General features: G+C 37.2%; 1 protein-coding gene and 1 long non-coding RNA gene across 8 annotated transcripts in view; one reads left to right on the top strand and one right to left on the bottom strand.

Moving 5' to 3' along the window:
- Positions 1 to 20188, top strand: part of LOC139787651 (uncharacterized) — a 376416-nt gene that overhangs the window by 137820 nt on the left and 218408 nt on the right. The gene's annotated exons all lie outside the window — the stretch shown is intronic.
- BICD1 (BICD cargo adaptor 1) overlaps positions 1 to 20188 on the bottom strand; it is a 177283-nt gene that overhangs the window by 11028 nt on the left and 146067 nt on the right. For 2 of the 7 annotated variants that reach the window (XM_071769256.1, XM_071726798.1), the window contains one exon: positions 139 to 6002. The exons of 1 other annotated variant lie outside the window; for it this stretch is intronic. In XM_071769256.1, the coding sequence (XP_071625357.1) occupies positions 5806 to 6002 (197 nt within the window). In that variant the 3' untranslated portion in view covers positions 139 to 5805. Of the gene's footprint in view, positions 1 to 138; positions 6003 to 11176; positions 11263 to 20188 lie in introns of those variants that run through there. 4 more of the 7 variants (XM_071726778.1, XM_071769266.1, XM_071726770.1 and 1 more) reach the window with 4 other exon arrangements.

The raw sequence follows: 20188 nt of genomic DNA, 5'->3' as shown, positions 1-20188 counted from the left end.
TGATTTGTCTTCTCAATTGCCTGTCTGATACCTTTCAAACATACAATTATGAATTAAGAACTAAATAAATGTACAATTCTAAGTCAAGCCAACACACTGCAAACTGATGTAGATAGAAGTAGACCAGACAGCATAACATTAAATGAACAAAAATGGCCAGTTTATTCACTGGAACAGTTATGCATTACACTGTAATTTTAATTGGAACATAAAGATGTAAGAATCAGTATATTGGCTTCTTTTAATTATTTTCTTCAGCACTAGAGTGTTTTTCCCAACCATTTGACTGCATGATCATATTACACATGTACAAGCACAGATTTTATGAATCCCTCACAAGGCATTTATCTAGGATTGTCTACAAGGACAAGGAGGTAACATGAGAATTACTTCAATTTTAAAAACAAATGATACATTTTTGGAAACAAGAATTATTTAACTTTTTTGCTTTTAGCATAAAGTAGCAACAAGAAGATTTTCCAATATCCAGTCTTTAGCAAATGAACATATATATTCTTTTAAATTCTTCACCACCTAGAAACACTCCATCATTTAACCCCAAGAAGGCAGGACAACATAATATCAATTCAACATATGAGTAGCTGAGTTATTACAGCAGTAAACATACAGTATACAAATTTGTGTTTGTCACAAAGTCCACCAATGTTAAAATTCTTTTGAAAGGAACACAGCAATCTGTATGGTTTGTTAGATACAGAACGTCATGCAAATGGAAACATTCAATAGATTACAAAAGTCACAAAACATCATGGGGTTTTTTCTTTTTTTGGTTTTTTTTTTTGTTTACAAAGGATCGAGTTAATGAACCCTTTAACAAACCACAGGGATAAAAATCAGTAGGGCAATAACTAATAAAATGGACTTAATTTACCCACTGGCATAGCACACATAGCCATATCTGTGAACAGAAATAAAAACCACAAACAAACAAACAAGCCAGTAAAACTTAGATTACTCTCATTTCTTTTTCACAGCTACTTAGCTAGCAAACCAGTCTACTTGAAGCTTTTAGCAATCTCTTGTGTTTATTGATTCCCAAAATATTTGTGAAATCAAGTAAACATATACTCAATAAAAACTGCTTAACTCAGATTACTAATGCTGAGAAAAAAAACATACACTCTTCTTCACTCTTTCTTTTACAGCAAATCAGGATAATTAAAAGAAATACAAAGTTTTGCAGTGAGACATTTTTGAAACATAAGGCCCTATCACCCAGAGTCTGCCTGCACATTAACTCCAGTCATGGAATCTAGATTTTTTTCTTCACCTTTTGTCAGTTTTTCATTTGGTTGCCACTAGATTTCATGAAGGGCTCTTCGAAGAACTGCGCACGAAACACGTTAAAATCCAATAGAGACTTAAGCCATGCACCTCAGAAAGAAAGACACAGACTCTCCATGATAGTCCTCTTACCTTTCCAGCAGGAGGCATATGCAGATCACACAAGAAATAAGAATTTTCTAGCAAAGTTTTGGATACTGAAAAGCTACACAATGTTAAGAATCTCATGCATGCATTTTACATTGCATATTTAGGTGCATTTGTGCCTGAAGGCAAAAGGCAATTGCTTTTTTGTATCCTTTGCACAGGATGCTTAATTATACTAAAAAAACCACCCCAGAATGGCTAAAAAAAGGTCTGAATATTGTATAACCTTTTCAGACTCACTGCACACACAGCAAAGGAAAACTGAAGAAAACTGATGACTGAGATTTTTAGAGAGATAACTAGAGCAATTATCAGACTTCAAAGGTAAAACATCAGTGTCTGCCCTTCTCAAATAAAAATTTCAGAAGTATAAAAGAAGTAATTTTACTGCAACCTCAGTGGATACACATCTTCCACCAAAAAAAGGAACAGATCTCAGAAAGGCTGATAGAATCTACCAGCCTTATGATGACGATAAACCCAGCTATAGTAGAACTGGTAGCACAACTACTGACTTTGGTATTGCACTCTGAATGATAAAGTTGGTATCAAAATCAGGACCAGGCTCATAGGTGTTATTCCCAGTGTGATGAGGACTGGGTCATACTTTGCTAACAGCTTACTTAAATATTTGCAACATAATTGTAATGAGCAGCCTTCGTAGGCGAGATCATATTCCATAAATGAGGTTATATTTCATAATGTAATCTCCTATCTGTTCACAGGTAAATATGGCAAGTGGTTTAAACAAGTTCACAATTTTTTTAAATAAAAAATGAACCAAAAGTCACCTTGGCATTAAAAACTTGCAGCGCTACCTTAAAGTTTCATTTCTAAGAACCCTACTGTACAGCTACAGTTACATTAATTTAGTGTGAAAAATGTGGATGGAGAAAGCACAGATGCCAACCTGTCAATCAGATCAATCAGAAAGAAAATCACTATTGCCTTCATCTAGAATGCAGAAATATCTATATGATTAGCATGAATAATGGTAACGTTTCCTCTTTTGTAAAAGTTCCATTGGTCTTCTGACTGACAGAACATACATTTTCCATACTATTACATTTCAAACTGTATTTATTAATATTTTTCTGCCCTTATATTTATTTTTCTTTTTTCCCCCACATATTTCCTATAAATTGACTTTCCATAAGTGGATCATTTCACTGAACAAGGAATATGTTTTCACTAAATCAGAAAATAAAACCCCAAACCAAAAATGCCCCAGAACTGAATAGACCATTCCAAATCCAAAGAAATTTCGAGGTCACCGTAGACAACAAAAGCTGCATTTGAGATATGAAAGGGGGTGCAAGATTTGACTTGGCTTTTTACTGTGTAGGATACATTTCAACTTTTCTGAGTATACTCAACTGCTATAAAATACATGTAACAATTTTTCTTCATCTTTAAAAATCAGAATATATACCAACACATCAAAATTTGTTTTAAAGGGGCAATATATAATATTTTCCAACCCTTAAAGAACAGGCTTTTGTTTCTGGTTTTTGTCTGTATGCAAATATTTTCTACAAAAATCTCTCACAAAGATGCATGTTATCAATCACTACATAATAAAGGACAGTTTATCATCTCACGTTCAAGATACATATTTTATTTTGTACTGGTTAACTGACAATAGTTGTCCCAGAGACCTACACAGTTTGATAACCTACAATGCAGTAACTACAGTCATTTGTACATTTAAGTTTTGTTTCTAGTTCTCTTACATTTCCAACACAAGTTTGATTACATATAAAAAATGTAAATTGAAAACTTAGAAATTAAGAACTTAAAGCTTAAGAGAATAAAAAATTTAATAAACCTATTAATTTCTATAAAACAGGGCTACAATTTCTATACCATTGGATGCTGTTTCATAACTCTTAACCCACATGGACGTACCAGTACAATTTTTCAATTTCCCAAAGTTGCTCTGCAAATCACAACTGGAAACCGATATGCTTCTTCACAACTGGTCTGATACAACATTTTTTCCACTACATTTGCATCTGTATAGAAAAGAAATGTCTTACACGGAGTCTCTGTTCAACTAAATTTTCAGGGAAAATGTGATTAGAATATGAAAATAGGAAAAACTATTCCAAGTGCAGCCTGAAGTAACTGTATTCAAAGTACGATCCAAATTCTTTTTTCTTTTTCACAATGCACAGTATCTGCCATTGCTGGACACAGCTGTGGCCACTGTATGATATTCATACACCAGTCTGACAGGCAAGGAATTCTGAGATGCTTTTTGAAGAGGCATTTGCCTTAAACAAGATGTTAGTTTTCAAAAAATAAAAATCAAAATCACAGCTAATCTCAGTGTCAGACATTATGATAGAGTTGAACAAGGTTTCACTCTCCTATGACATTACAAGACGTAGGTTAGGTATGATACTGAATAGTGATGTAAATGTACACAAGAAGAACCACGCAAACTGCATGGAAACCCAAGATGAAACACTGCTGAGTGTTGTCTGTTTGATCTGATCAGAATTGGATAGCAGTTTATTCCTATTTTCTCCACCTCTGACTCTGAATGTTTTGTTACAATAGCTCAGCTGCTTTGCCAAGGTTACAGGACATACACTGTTGATGACATAGAATATTTCTATTTACAGCACCTTCGTTACTGGTACTATGGTAATAATGATTTGTTTAGGCACACTGAGTGGTCACCGATTCTTTCCTCTGCTGATGTTTTGTGTATTGTAACATTTGGTAAGCACTGTTGCTAACACAAGACTGACCTTTTCTCAGATTCAGGCAGAATATAAAAGAATTATTCCAACCACACTTGCAGCAATTTTTTTTGTTTCCCCACCTGCTCTGTACCTTAGCCTTGTAGTGTGTTTCCCGCTTGTAGGTCATACATATGCTGCAGAGAAGGAATAAAGATGTGGAAATATCTAAGCCTTCCTTCTGTAAATAAATTAAGGCCACCTGACAAAGCAAGGAGTCTGATAGTGACCAACAAGTCAGCAGGCAGGCATCACTGCAGACTTTGTTTCCTAGCTGATGACCAGACGGGAAGCTCATAGATGCTGAACCAAAAGCCCTACTCATCCACTTGCCTTGCTGTCAGGTACTGTGCAAAATAAATTCCTCTATCCTTGGTTTTTTTTCTGAAACTTACTACTTTTCAAGAAAAAACCCAGACGTACTCAGCTTTTACAGGAAAGAATCTTTAACTAGGAACACTGTGCACTGCTGCGATAGAGTCTGTGTAGTGTAGATCACCTGAGTATTTGTCATAAACTGACATGAGCTAAGGTTCTGTGTCTGTTGATTTTTGGCAAGGAAAAAAATGCACTACAGTAAAGTCCCACTAACTCTGATCCACACCATTACCCCTACCTGCATGAGTGCTTTTCACCACAGAATACTTCACACAATATGCATACGACTTTGCCATTCATACGAGCCTTTCACATAAGGCCTCGAGCTAATATCCTGAATATGGGAGTGGAAAGAAAGAATGGTTTTGATTAGCACACAGCATTTTACCTATTTTAGATTTTCTTTCTCAGGTACCAAGGAGGAAGTAACCCCAAAAAACAGCACCAATTCATCTGCTTGTCTGAAATGCAAAAGTATAATTACAATGCAAGCAAACAACTGAAAACAAATCAATACATCATCCTTTAATCTCCTTCTTAGGCTTAATAATTATCTTTTAGTGAAGAGACAGACCAAAATCAGAAGCTAGTGTACTAGAAATTAAAACCCCAAGTGTATAAACAATATCAGTGCAGCAGCCAAATATACAGTCATTGCTAACATTCCAATCCAATCCATTTCCAACATTTTTGTGCAATAAAAATTGGCCATGTGCTGGCCAATGTAACAAGCCTCTTAATATTAACACAGTCATTCTTCACTTAAGCTAGTTCTGCTCTTTTTTTAAGAACAAAATCAATTAAATATTACTCTCACAAAAAAAAAAAAAAAAAAAAAAAATTAAAAAATTGTATTTTATAAACACAAAATTCTGGTGCAAATAAAGTAAGAAATAAATATCACACCCTTAGTGAAAAAAGGAAATTGAACTGATTCCTATGGCTGAACGGAGAGGATGTGAGGGTAGGATTTTTGTAACATAGTTTCTTTAAACATTGGCTTAAGTCTCTCATTATTTCAGAGGTAAAGCCAAGCAGCTGGGAGGAACATTTTTTTTTTTTTGTCAGGATGTTAAATTTCACTACACTTCAGTTGTGACAGCAAAGTTTGAATACAATCAGAGGAACCATAAAAAGTCTTCTTGATAGGTTGGGCTCTGTGCTTTGTGTTCTTCTTCTCAACCTTCCCTCAGTCACCAGAGCAGGGAATATGAATCCAGACTTGTCAATGAAGCAACAAAGCAGGATTGTCAACCAACTTGCTGGGAACAACCCCAACCTTTGTTGCATGAGCTCCACTCTGTTTGCATTTCCTCTTACGTTGCATATGAAGATTAAGGGTAAGGAGGAGGCTTAGAGAGACAGTTGAGAGGGGCACACTGAGAGCTGGAATGTGGCTGCTCTTCTGGAAGAGCATTAGGACTGAAAATTAAAAAGAAAAGAGAAAAAAGGGCTTAAAATACATGGAAAACCTTTTACGTGCATGTACATAGTACAGGGCTGGAAAGAAACTTCCAAGGGGCACTAAAACCCATGTCTAAATCTGTATCTTCAGGTACACAGTATAGATGAAGAAAATCCTCAGTGCACACACATTAAATGACACCTGGATGCATACATGAAATGCCACGGATCCCCTCCTTGCCAGTTCACATATGCAATTGCTGTTTGCATCCACTCATGAAAAATGCTGTGTGGAGAGATGAATGCATGTGCATAGTAGGGAGGCAAATATGAAGAACAAAATACAGGTGCCATCTTTATGTGAGCATTAAAAATTTTCTATATGCAACTGGTTAATTTTTTTTAATGAAGGACAGTGCCAGGTTTCATCACTTTGTGAAAACATGATCTCTTACTGAACGTGACCTATCTACTAGCACATTCTTACCAACACAGTGTAACCTTCCTCATCAGGCCACATGAGCATCACATATTTTTCGTAATCAACACTTCCAGAGGGTGGGATTTTTGTGGTTTGTTTTCTTTTGATTTTGTGCTTTGAATCCTCTTGAATTCTGTCATATACTTTTGTCACTCGACTGTTTTTCATGTACAATTCGACTGATAACAGCATTCACCCCTTAATACTCTAAATGTGCATTTATAGTAGTGCCATGTAGTGCAGAGAGGTCTGAGCAGCAAAAACAAGTGGGGCTGGAGCAGCAGCCTAACAGTGGCAGCCAACACAAATATGTCCTACTTCCTGGGACATATTCCTGGGGGAAGAGATCAGGGTGCTCCTGCAAAAAATAGCTTCAGCTGCTCAGATTTGCTCATTTAAAGGCAGCTCAGCAGTCTCTGCTACACTGCAGTAGGCAATGCGGACACAGTTTAAGTGAGTCCCCAGATGTGACCTTTCCTGTTTTAAAAGGGTGAATTTCAGCTCATCTTGAAAAGGGTGAATTTCAGCTCATCTTGCTGATACCATGCTAAGTGAAAGCCATGAAAATTTCAAGGAAAGCATGTGGCAAAACAAGATGTCAAAATAGAACGCAAGGAAATACGATTTATTTTCAACCCCCCAGAAAAAAGTTCTCTCATGTAACTGGGAAGAGTTTTTTCCTGATGCTTCAACTGCTCTACAGCCTTGAAATTATTCCAAGCTCAACAGTGTGATATATCATGAAACAAAACCATTTTTATTCCTGTCTTCAGGAAAATTTGCCTTTTCCATTTTCCTTCTTTAGAAACTGTGCTGTTAGGTATTATCTCTGCAGCACAGACTATTGGAGTGTTGGCAGAAGGAATGCAATTAGTCTATTGCTGGAAATAAATCAATCTGAAATGCCAGAAGTATTAAAAAATCTGCCACTGGAAATGCCAGTGGAAAATGACTATTTCCACATATAGCATTTATTTAGGGAAACAGAAAAATGACATTGTGCTTGCTTGAAGACAAACAAGTGTGCATCATCACCATTAAGAAAACAGATGGCAATGTCCACACTTTCAAACCAGAAGAGCCTAGTAGACTATGACCCCAATTCCATAGGTACTGCAATTCAGCAGGAGCTACAGTCCTTGCACATCTGAGCTTATTTAAATATCATAGACTTGCATGTCTTAAGTTAGATTTTGTTTTCCATTAATTCTCCTGAAGATGAGTTTCCTGATTGCAAAGTGGCTGGTGGGAGTGGGTTACAGAAGTTCAGGACCTCACAAGTTTTGTGTTCAGCTGTCTGAATAAGTCACCCCTGAAGTGTTTAATGCTATAGATTATATAGTTTACATACATGAGTGTAATCCTGAGTACCTAGGAGTATATATTTAACCTAAAATCTTTCTTCAAGATTAGCAGTTTGACTTGTTTATGCACTCTAAGAAGACATGAAACTTGTCTTGTCTAAGTGATTCTTTCCATGGCTGTAACTATCCTTTTGTAATATTCTGCCACATGCAGATAGAGCATCTAAAGAGGGATGTGAGCCAGATATTTATTTACTCTACTCAAATGAGTCTGTCAATAGTGACCACAGACAGGCCCAAAAAGTCTCTATTTACTTTCAAACTTCTCCATTCATCAGGAGCCAGCTTCTTGGCTTCAGAACCTTATAGGTTTTTGAGATAGGCTTAGGAGAGACACTAGTCAAGTCCTTCAGTGAAAGAGAAACTAATTACAACTTGACCATCATATTTGGGGAAGAAAAACAAGGAGGGGGTCATGTTACCCTAAAAAAGGCTACTTTACTCTGCTCCCCCATTTCTTTTTTCAGAGGATTCCTGTATGTGTTAGAAAGGAACAGAAACTCAGCAGACATTCTCCTTGCTCATTAGCAGAGATGTGTTTGTCTTTTGGGGCTTCCTTCTTAGTTTGAAAAGAAGTAACAAGTATTCATGCTCCAATGGACAGGACTGCTAAGGAAATGGCCATAGTTAAGACTAACTATGCATAGCAATGGCCTGAAAGAAGACCTCCTTGAGACAAGTGAGATTCTCCTTTGTCCATAATAATGCTTTGGCATGACCTTCAGTACAAAGTCAGCCGTGGCTACAAATATAATCCCAGACTAAGCTCAGACTAGGAAGCACTGTGCTTAAAATGCCATCCATTTTCTCTTCATGGTAATTCAGCATTGCACCTCACTTTTCGAGTCACAAACGAAATACAAAATTCGTCTCACCACTCCCTCTTTCAAGTAAAAATAAATAACAGGGGTATTAAGAAGAGGAAAAAATTACAAGGCTATGAAGCACTGTTGCAGCAACACATACACCACCATTATTTGCATTTCCTAGTTCATTTCAGTCTCATCCTAACACTCTGCTGTTACAGCATCCTCTCTCCAGAAAAAAACCAGACATCTAGCTGATTGGTGCAGATTACCGTAGCAGTATTTAGACAAAAATAACAACTGGCAAGAGACACATGCAATGCAGTGTGCTTTTTATGGTAGTATAGGTGATCGTGGCAGCAGGTCCTGGAGCTGAGCTGTTGGGCACATTGCCAGTTGCAGGCAGTAGAGGATGGCAGGTGAGATTAATAGCACAAAGCAATAGGGAGACATGGAAAAACCTGAATCTGTTGACTATTAACTGAAAATAAGGAAGGACATTGTTACATGCTCCCCACAGGATATGTGCAGCTTTTAAAACATTTGGTTTTAATAGACATTTTTGTAAACCTCTGTTTAAAGGCCACTATCATTAGGGGATCTATTCATTCAGCTGATGAATGAAGCCTATGTCATTTTTTGTGTTAGCATTATTGTCTGGTTTTAAACAGCACTTTTTTGCCCTTCCCCCAGCACTCAAAATGCTAATCATGTGTTTCTAAAATCAATTGGGAAATAGCATGCAAAGCCCTTTGGTAATTACTCTGTCTTAAAGATGCCATGCTATGGTGTCTGGCACTGATTGGAACTCTTAACAAATCAGTAATGGCAAATGTAAACAGAGCAGTGATATTTTCAGTAATCTTTTACCTGATTTTCAATTAATTTCTTATGTCACATGAAATGAAAGCATTATTTCTTATTAACAACTAATATTAGAATAATTGGCAGTATCAGACCTTTTGGATTTGTTTTTTGTTTCTATTAATAGAGCTTGGATCTATAATTTGGCCTCTGATAATGAAAATGAGGTTTTCACTGTATTCAACAAAAAACTGAATATGGTCTAAAGACAGTCTTCTTAATATTGGATGATGGTAATATTTTAGCCTTGTCCATCAGACAGGTAGCTACAGATGCTAGGGAAGGTTGAACACAATCCAGTAATTTTCAGGGTAGGCCTGGATTTGCTTGCTTGCCCAATACTCCAGGACCTAGAAATTGAGGTTGTGCATGGAAGGCAGAGTGAGACTCATGCAGTTCATTAAGATTTCTGCACTGGAATCAGTGCACTTTCACGTTTACTAGAAAATCCAGAATTACACATGACCCACTTAAAAATCAGGGTAGGTAAGAACGAGGGAAGGTTTTCTCCATTTGATGTAAAAATTCAGAGTGAATCTACATTATTCTACATTGTCATCAGGCATATTACCTAGTTTGAACATAATTACACAGAATGAAGAAAAAAACCCTGTGATTTACAAGTCTTAAGACATTTCACAACCCTGGGTGGAATGCCACTGAAAGGTCACATTATTTCAAGAGTAATGCTAGAGACTTAAAAAAACAAGCATACCTCTCTCTTAAAATGTGTGACTCCAGGGCTGGGCACAACTTTAATCTGCTTTATTTGGCAATATATGATTGAAAGCATGTCTGTCATGCCAGGAGGCACTATAAGATGACAAGAAACAGTACAAGCTTGTGCCTTCCTCCTCCGCCAGATTTGAAAGATCATAACCTCAGTAAATCTAAGTGGTTCTTTAAATGCCTTGGAATTTTACTCCAGATGTCAATTATTTTATTTAAAGCATTCAACAATTTATGGCATCATGCTGGCTTGCATTAAATCTGTTGATACACATCACTGCTTTACAACTGTGGAGCTATGTGTCTGGGGGTTAATATGTCAAAATAACACGTGTTTTCAGTTCACCAGAAGGGTAGGAATCTAGTGGTAAAAACACAACAGTCATTTGCAAGTCAATAATCCAGCTAAGTGTACATGTGCATGTTTGTGTGATTTGGCCTTTGCACCACCTAGAAGCAAGGACACCAGGAGTTTACTTTTAACAAGAGGATTATGAACTGATTGCAGTGGGTCTGAGTTTCCAGGTCAGGGAGAGCTTTCTGAGAAGCATCTACTAGAATCTCACAAATGCCTTTAGAATGCCATCTTACAAAGGGGAAACCTACAATTACCCCTAAAATTAAATGTCCTCTATTTAAGTAAATTTATCTAGCAGCAAAATTATTACTATTTTGGTATCATTGGGGAAACTGCATAAAAAAAAAGACCAAATTAGAGCTGCAAGATCCAACTTTGCATTCTTTTCCATATTTTTACATCAAAGTGAATGAACGCTGTGATTCATGTTGGTACTGTCACTGCAGAAATTATCACTGTTCCTCAAGCTGTTAAAAGTTTGCTGTTAGTGCAGCAGAACCGTGGTGAAGAGCCTTTGTGTAAGGAAGAGGACAGGAGCTGCAGATGTGCATGCACCTATGTGCAAAGAGAAAAAAGTTAGTGAAGTTTACCTGACAGTCTGGCAATCTGGCCCCCTGGCTAGTTGTGAGCCGTGTGGCGGTATGGAGGCAGCAGGCTGCTGACAATCTACAAGAAACTGATAAATTAGACATATATACAGAGAGATTACAGAGCAAGGGGTTAGTAACAGTAGTACACAGGCTATGCATCTGATGGAGAGATTTAGTGAGGAATGTGTTCTTAGTTCCTTATCGCACAGGAACACCTTTTTTGCGACAGTAATAACATCAGCTGTTGCCCTTTTTCTTTTCACAAGAAGCAGGGAAGACATTTTTGTTTTTCTTCCCATAGCATTGAAAACTTTTTGTTTAAAGAGACAGCAATAGTGGGCTGTTTTCAAAATCTGGGTTTGAACGTTGTACTCATCGTTTTTCTGTGGGTGATGAAAGACTGTTTACACCTAGTATAAAAAATGTCATTAAAGGTACCCAGAATTTACAGAGAATTTACATCCAGATAACAGCAATTACAGTTACCTTTTCATTATGGTCTTTGAGAAAAAACTTGTAAGAAAATCAGCGACTTCTAAATAGTGCTTGTGAGATTACTTTTTATAAGTAAAAGTGAGAAATTTATAGTTTTTCGCTGTTCTGTCAGGATTGGATTTGGATGCATAGTTGCATTCTAGTTCTTAATTTATTAAATAATCATAAATAAACCTTTGTTGCCACATTTTTATTGTGACATTTGAAACATGAAGACAGCTTTAAACTCAGTAATAGTTGTAGGACATAAGGAATGTAGTTGAAAAAAACATCTGCTTTCTATCAAGACCTACAGATCTCAAAATTTGCTATATAGCAAGCTGGCCTTTCATTCCACAGCCTGTGTGAATCATATTGTCAGGTCCTTTTGAACATTACAATCTATAGGTGATATTCTGTGACTGCCTGGAAAACCACGGGAGACCACTTTTTGTCTCCAGCAGGCTTTGCAGATCTGCCTCTCTGCCTGCCCGACCTGATTCTCAACATGACTGTTCAGTGGGAAGGAATTATTTTACCCTGAACTTTAAAAATGAGACAACTCAACTTCATGTACATATAAAGAATTTAATTTTGTCTCTTTTTTTCAATTGGTTGCTACTTAAAGCTCAACACCAGGAATCATTTCTCTTTACAATGTGGATGTTTTCAAACCCCACTTCTCTTCTTTGTCTCAGTCAAGTGGAAGAATGTGCAATTTGCTGTCAAGAGCCTTGAGATGACATCAGGTACAATGCAGAGGAACACACCTGCCTAGCAACACTGCATCCTGTCCAGTATTATAATTTCCCTTTCACACAAGCCCAGAGTGCTTCTCTCCCTACTTCCTACCAAGTGCTGACCTCCAGTGGGTGGAAGCAAATGTACCCAAATCACTAGGTTCTAACTGCTTCAGCCAAGAAGAGAAGGATTTGGACCTATTTTCAAGTTCACAAGTATCTACATCAAAAAAATATATGCAGAGTTAGTGCTGACACAATTGTGCCAGGAAGCAGAAATAGAATGAGAAAGGATATTGTGCCATCATCTCATTTACTGGGTTGGTCACTATAGTCCTCAGAATGTCTTCTAGCTGAAGAGTGCAAGAGTTTGCAGTGTATTTGGAGCCACAAACAGAAGGGGCTGTCAATTCAGCTAAAAACTCAACTAAAAGGAAAGGTGCCTTGGAGGACAGACAGAGCAGGCTAACTGCAGAAGGGAAATTATTGTCAAAAATAAATCAATAAATAGATAAATACAGTTAACGTCTTCTGCAAATCTGTTTGCTTAGAACAAGTACAAAGCAAAGCCATCCCTCACAGCTTATAGAAGATAGTTAGTGAGAAAAGAAATACAAAACAGAATGCTGTGTGATGAAAAGGTGCAGACAGGTTTCATAAGTAAAGAAGAAATTGTTCTCACAGGCTTTGCCAGAAAAACCCAAATGCCTAATTCATGATGCTGTTCCAATATCTTGAACATCCTGCAAATATTTCACGATGCCTCTTCATCTGCCAGATTTGGCAGAACGTGTGAGCAGAGAGCCAGATTCTGCAAGCCTTATACAACCTGCATAATAACTTCCTGATGTAAGCAAATTCCCCCAAACTTCACCTGAAATGACAGTTCTCCCAGGCATCAGCAATGCTCACACAGTCTGGCTCACACTCATACCAGTATGAAATTCTGTGGTCTACATGACTTAAATGGATGAATTGTACTCCTGCATGTGAAGTTTTTGATGATTATGCTAGAAAAGAGCTAAGCAGAAGATATATGGCTTACACATACACACTTCAAATTCAAAGGAGCTCTTATCTGCTTATGTCCAAGTAGCTGTGCCAGAGCTAGCTTTATTCCTTATTTATTTAATCCTTTTAAGTATTTTGAAGGGTTTATAATCCTGTTTTCTTATGCCATTACATTCATTAACAAAATGGAGCAGGAAATAATTTTTAAAGGTGAAAACTAGAAGACAGCTTTTGGTCCTTCTCTTCTACTAAAGAACTCTTGCCTGTACCAAATAAAGGTGATTTTTTTCTTTCTGAAATACTCTGTTGAAGGTTAAAAGCTTCAAAGACTGCCTTTGATGCTGTGATCAATGCCACATGACATGAAGATGATGAGAGACAGACAGGATCTCTTCTACTAAAAAAAATTTTAAAAAATATATATTGGAAGAGGCTTGAGTATTTTTCAAAACTCAGGGAATCTCAGTCAAGCCACAGGGTGAAAGGACAGTTTGCTATGTGTGTCGAAGGCAGCTGAGGAACAGACACAGATTATACTTTCTGATGTGCCCCGTGAGAACACCACCACCAAAATTTATTAATAAAGTTATTAATTACAGACTCTGCCATCTCCAGTTGATGTGAGAAAATAAAATACTGGGAGCAGGGGATGGGCTGGCTGAACCTATTAATAATTCTATCAACCTATAACCAAGAAAAGAAGTTCAGTTACCATTTCAGCTGCATAAGGCAAAAAGGAACTCGTGTACACAAAAATTTATATGTCAGTTTTCACTGAAATCAGCAGATCTTGAGTCTGTACTGAATCCTCCTGCAGGATCAAACAATGTTCAACACTGCATCTGCTGGAGCTTTGAGGCCTGATTCATTCTATACATTAGGCCTATACCAGTTTCCCAGTTACTCACATTTTTAGCCATTCACTGGCAATGGTGAAAAGGGCTCAGAGTTTTCCTCTCTCACAGATTAGCCAGTGCTGATTTTCCTTTGGAATCTAATGCCCAGTCCTAATTAGCCTAATCAGCTCCTGATGTAAGAGCATTAAAACCACCAAGCTCAGAGAACCTACATCTGCTCAGATGAGGACTGAATGTGCTGCCATAAATGATCTTCTGAGAGCAAATCTCACACACACACATCAAAAAACCAGTATCTTCCTGTGCTTCCCTTTGGCTCAGCCACAAAAACGACACATTTCCCTTGTGTCACAAGGTGTGCTCTGCCCTCCAGTCTGTGAACTGGGTGACTCCAATCCACACGGGTCTACTAAACTGGGTTAGGAGTGTCCAAGAGATGGGCGCACAGCCTCCTGTTGGCATGGGCAATGTCTCCAGTGAAAAATCCTATATGCAAGCATTTTCAGTACTACCTGCTCAGGACCCAGAATATTGCAATGGAATATTTCAGCATGTTTTGACACTCTGTGATTAACTGTAATTAACTAGAATTTATACAGTCCTGTCAGAGACTGAAAGTAGTAAGAAACCCAAGATTCATTTGGGATATTCTGAATGAGTGACTGATATGTAAAATCCTTCAAACTGTGTCTAGTTGGGTTATTCAATGGAGAGTTTGTTGCTTCTACTTGAAAGGGTAAAACTGAGAGTCAAACAAAAAAAACAAATCTTTTTTTTTCCACACAATGTAACATATTTGATATTTCTGATTGAAAAACATTGGGGAAAATCTATTCTTAATAAAAGAAAAGCTCTCAAGAAATGATCATGACAAAATGTGAGATTGAGGCTTTTTTAAGTCTTTTAAAACAAACTCCCCTTAGCATCCTGTTGACTACTTCAGGCCAACAAAGTCCTTTTGTAGCTAGAAGTTTTTGAGCTGTCTCATTTTGTGTTATGCTATCCAATGTCAATTGAACCTGCTCCATTAAGTCTGAGGAATTTGACAACATGTATACGAAGATTTTATTGACAATTTACTTGAAAAGAGAAGCTGTCTCCATTTATATGGTAATGAATTTTCTTCTTCCCCGAGGCATCAATTTAATGGGAGAGAATGAATGTCTAATAGTATAAGTTAAAAGGACTGGGCAAAGAACAAACTAGTAGTTTTGTAGTTGTGTAGGGGCAAGAAACATGTTGCATAACACAGCAAGTCCTGCAAAGACAATAAATCAATCCTCTCTGCTCAAAGGTGGGGAACAAGGAAAATTTCCAAATCCATAAGACAAGTGAGATGTGACAAAGAAAGGGCAGAGGGTGCTAAAACACTTGTGTGACTTGCTGAGATTTGTACAGATTATTTCAAGCTGTAATCTGACAGGATGAGAAAAGTCTCAGAACTGTGTCTTGAGGTGATGGGGCCATAAGTTTATGTTCTTATTTGAGTAGCTGGTTTCACTTCTTTTTTATCTCTGTTTTTCTAATGGATGCCAAGTAAATTTTGACCTTCCTCAAGGCCAAGAGGAACTTTAAGTGGTAATGGTTATCACAAAGAACAGCTGGTGAGAGGACAGCTGGGGCTTACCATAGGAAAAAAGCACAAACAATGGTACAGGTCAAAGACTAGAAAAGTCTCTCACTTGTCCTGCTTCCAGGGTCAGTTTGGGTCTGGAAATAGCACAATTACTTCTGCCCTACTCACAGCCCTAGCAGGTCAGCAAAGTGGTTGCAGCTCTGTGTTTCTGCAGATCATATGGGAAGGAGCACAGAGAAGCAGCCACTTGGCTTCCACCAGGATCCTTGCCAGCCTCATTCACCACAGCTTGCTCAGAGCAGGAGTGGCTCAGGTTGTCCTAGCCTGGAAGCAAAAGAAGCAGGTGCCAGGGCCCCTGTACAGCCCCACTATGGCACAGCTAGCATGCAGGCAGCCTAATAAACTTCATCAGGTGCAACTTAGCTCCTACTATCCAGATTCTACCTGAGTTTTACCTACATTCCCATCAAACTGAATGATGGGTTGTTGGTTGAGAGAGACAAATTGATCATCCAAGTATCATTTTTTGCTTAATTCATGATAAAGATCTACTACAAAATTTCTATGTCGAACTGCAAACATCCAGGTAACTTGCTATTCAGAGAAACTTGGTGTCTGAGATTGCTGTTGACTGGAGACGTTTCTATAACATTGAATTCTTCCACCACTTATTTCTTAGTATTTGCAAAAATTATTTGAAGAATAGTGGTTAAGAGATGTGAGCATGCTGCTGAACTCCCATTCACAGGCAGAGCTGGGGGCATCAGCAATACCTATGTACTGCACTAAGGTGTAATAGGCCAGTAGTAGGATGCATCTAAAATCCTGTCATCTCCACATTTCCACTCTTTTTTCTTGCAAAGATAGCTTGGGAATGCCCCAATGTTTCCAAACCCACAAGCTTCTGATGCAGGCCTCTAATTCTGCTTCTCCTCCTCTCAGATCTTACTTTCAGGGCAAGGTCAGGCAGAGGAAACACAGAGGAGAGACTTCTGTTAAATGCTTCTAAGGAGTAGAAGGTGACTGAGTTTACTGGAACAAATAGGTTATTTAATTGCTATTTTCTTATAGCATTTAGAGAAATGCAATCTGCCTTGGCAATTCCCACAGACCAAATCATGGAGCTTCACTAACAACTTCATACACTACCTGACAGGCATAATGTAGTAGGTCGCTGATTCAGTGTTTTTCCAGAACATGTCAGGTTTCTTGGCTGTGAATTTTTTCATCTATACAAAAGCTACACTATATGTAGGGGTTTTTTCCTCTTATTTTTGCCTTATTTTGGATTACTTGATTTCTAATATCCCTCTAGACCTGAATTACCCCCAACCTAGCGAGCTGTTTCCCCATCAGTCCAGGTGCCCCAATGGTAATGTGACTGATAGCTCAAAGTATAGTTATAAAGCTATATCCCAGCCTTGCCCTTTGCTGTAGCTCATATTAGGAACAATTTTATTTTTTTTTAAATAACTAATACTTAGTCATTAACAAATCAGAGCAATGCATTTCTCTCCAATGACTAAGAATATTAAGATTTTTCTTGTCAGCTCTGCAGGCTTTTTCACACTTTCTAAATCATGATATGTTTATGCTGTTTCTCAAATTGTTTCTGTGAACGCTTTAAATAATTCCTCATTAAATCTACAGAGAAGCTAAATAGTGGGTTAGTAAAATAGCAGAAATGGAAATGGTAGAAGCTGAAAATACACGTTCAGTTCCTTTTTTTATATACAGTTCATAAAAAGCACATTTAGAAAGGTCTAATGATTTATGAAATACTTATTCACCAGAAGATATATACATTTTAAACATTTCAAAAGAGAAAAAGTCTCAAAAATACAGAAATCATCATACTTTTGTCTTGATTATCCACTCTTCATGGAAATATAAGTGTTCAGGAGATATTTCAGATGAGTACAAGTATGTCCAAATCAAAAATACTTGCACCATTTTATAGGTAAAGGAGGGCCCAAACCAAAATTTGAAGTCAATGGGGAAGGAAATCTTATTAGGCTTTGGAAGAAACAACACAAGGTACAACTATAAGCTTTCATGGCCCTAAAAATACAGGCAGGGAGATACTTACAATTAGGAACACTAGTCTTGATTAAGGAATTGCTGGTGAGCTTATTCCATACCTCAGACAACATCCCAAGGAACTGCTCTATTAGAGAGCTAAAGTATCAGAATGTCTAATTTAAATAGAGACTCTCTTCATCTTTTCCTATTCTATGAGATGAGAAGACCAATACTGATTATTCCTGTATATTTGATGGTAAAAATCAGTCAGTCATGAAACCACATTGAACTTTGTCAAAAAAGAAAGATAAAGATGGATGGCTTTTGTTACCAACATTGTCAAGATATTTCAGTAGCTGTTTACACAATTGCTAAGACTAGATACCAAAGCTCAAAATTTTCACAGAAAGCAACAAATATCTGGTAAAACACCTTGAAGATGTGATGCATCAGCTGCATACCTATTTAGTTAGAAACAACCAGAAGTCTAAGATTTTCCTGCAAAACTTAAACAAAGGGTGCTAATGTTAACAATTCCATCCAGCAATGACATCAAAACTTAAATACAGAGAGAAAAATGTCAATAAATTTTAATGAAAAATATACAAAGTAGGGCATGAATTTCACTGCGTTCTTTTTTTTTTTTTTTTTTTTTTTTTTGTGTGTGTGTATTTTCACAAACAGCTTGAGGCTTCTAATAAGTACAGGTTTTATTTTGGAACTGCTTTCTTTACACAATGAAAAATACAAACAAAAGTTAAATAAAACTGGTAGAACTGCAGTGAATTCATGCCATAATAGCTAAATTATATTGAAGTAGCTAAATTATATTGATCAGCATGAAATGTATGGTTTCGGTCTCATCAGTGAAAACTGGAAAGCTAAATGCAAGAGAGGGAAAGCAGAGAGCAAAAAGGTCCTATTCACAGTGGCACCGAGAGGTAAAAGTACAGCTAGCCAGCTGACTTCTTCACCAGTTACAGCCAACTCATGTCCTTGGCAAGGATCCTGTTCTTCAAATTCAAAACGGCCTCCACAAGGACAATGCTTGAAATGTCATAAATATATAATGCTCATTAAGCTTAGTTAAATGAGCATCTCAGATGCAGGACATAGCCCCAACAGCAGGAAGATACATAGATATATCTGTATATATGCACTAATGCCACTCATTAAACAATGGACACATATATACACAAATATGCCATGTTTACAAAACCCACAGAAAAATAGAACAATGCAGAACAAAAAGTGACCACATACAAGTAAGTAATGACTGAACTATCCTTTTTGTGAAGAGCATCATGTCCAAATAAAAAAAATAAAATAAAAACCCAACAAAACTACACCTGATTTTAAATAGCCTTGATAAAAACACATGAAATCCATTTTTCATGGAGAGCAGAGATAGATTAGATCAATACTGCATGAGTCTTGCCATAGTTGGTAACCTGCCCCATTACACAAGTTAGAGACATCTTTCCAGCACAGGATCACCATCAATGCAAGTACATTCTTGGTAGACAAAGCAACAACATATTCATAGAAAAGGATCTGAAGAAGCATCCATGGATCTCTAAATAAAGGGTGATTTGCACTCAGACTGTAAATTTGAGTTGTCAGAATAAAGTTGTTGATTTTTTAAAAAATAATGGTTCTGAAGAACTCTCATGCTTCAGCTGCTTCGAATGAAGCAAATCAAACTCATCTCACTGAAAAAATCAGAGCAGAGTATCCTGACCAGTTAGATATTATATGGCTGCATATCTCAGTAGTGATTGCACAGTTAACCACCTACTCTGCTTTTCAAAAATAAACTCTCACTTAATGTACAGATTAATTTATAGTGATAATGAACTAGAACACAGGAAAAAAAATTAACACAAGATCATAAAAAAAACATATATAGATCCTAGTTGTGTTGATCTTCCTTTTCATTAATCTTTAAAATTACCTCACAAAGGAGGTGTCAGACATATTTAAAACCATTTGCTGGGTGACCTGAGCTCTACAGAGCACTCTCTTAGCAAAATTCTGCACTGAGCTGATAGTGTGCCTCAAAGGATTTTCTAAAAGAAGCTGTACTTTCCTCCACGTTCTGATTTCTAAGAGTCCTGCTGTTTCAAAATTGAGAAATGCATAAAAAGGCAAAGTTGAGGCACTGAAATGACAGGTGTGTCAGCAAGGTTTAGAAATCTGTGAGAAGCTTTCTGACATTGGCACTTAAGATAAAAAGCAAAGCTGGAACTATTTTTGGCAAAGTATTCTTAAACAAACAAAAAAATGTGCTAATGAAAAAAGACACAAACCTGCTGTCAAAAATTCATTCCTT

The sequence above is a fragment of the Heliangelus exortis genome, chromosome 1 (assembly GCF_036169615.1).
Source record: "Heliangelus exortis chromosome 1, bHelExo1.hap1, whole genome shotgun sequence".
NCBI classification, from domain to species: Eukaryota; Metazoa; Chordata; class Aves; order Apodiformes; family Trochilidae; genus Heliangelus; species Heliangelus exortis.
This window is presented reverse-complemented; position numbering and strand designations above follow the sequence as displayed.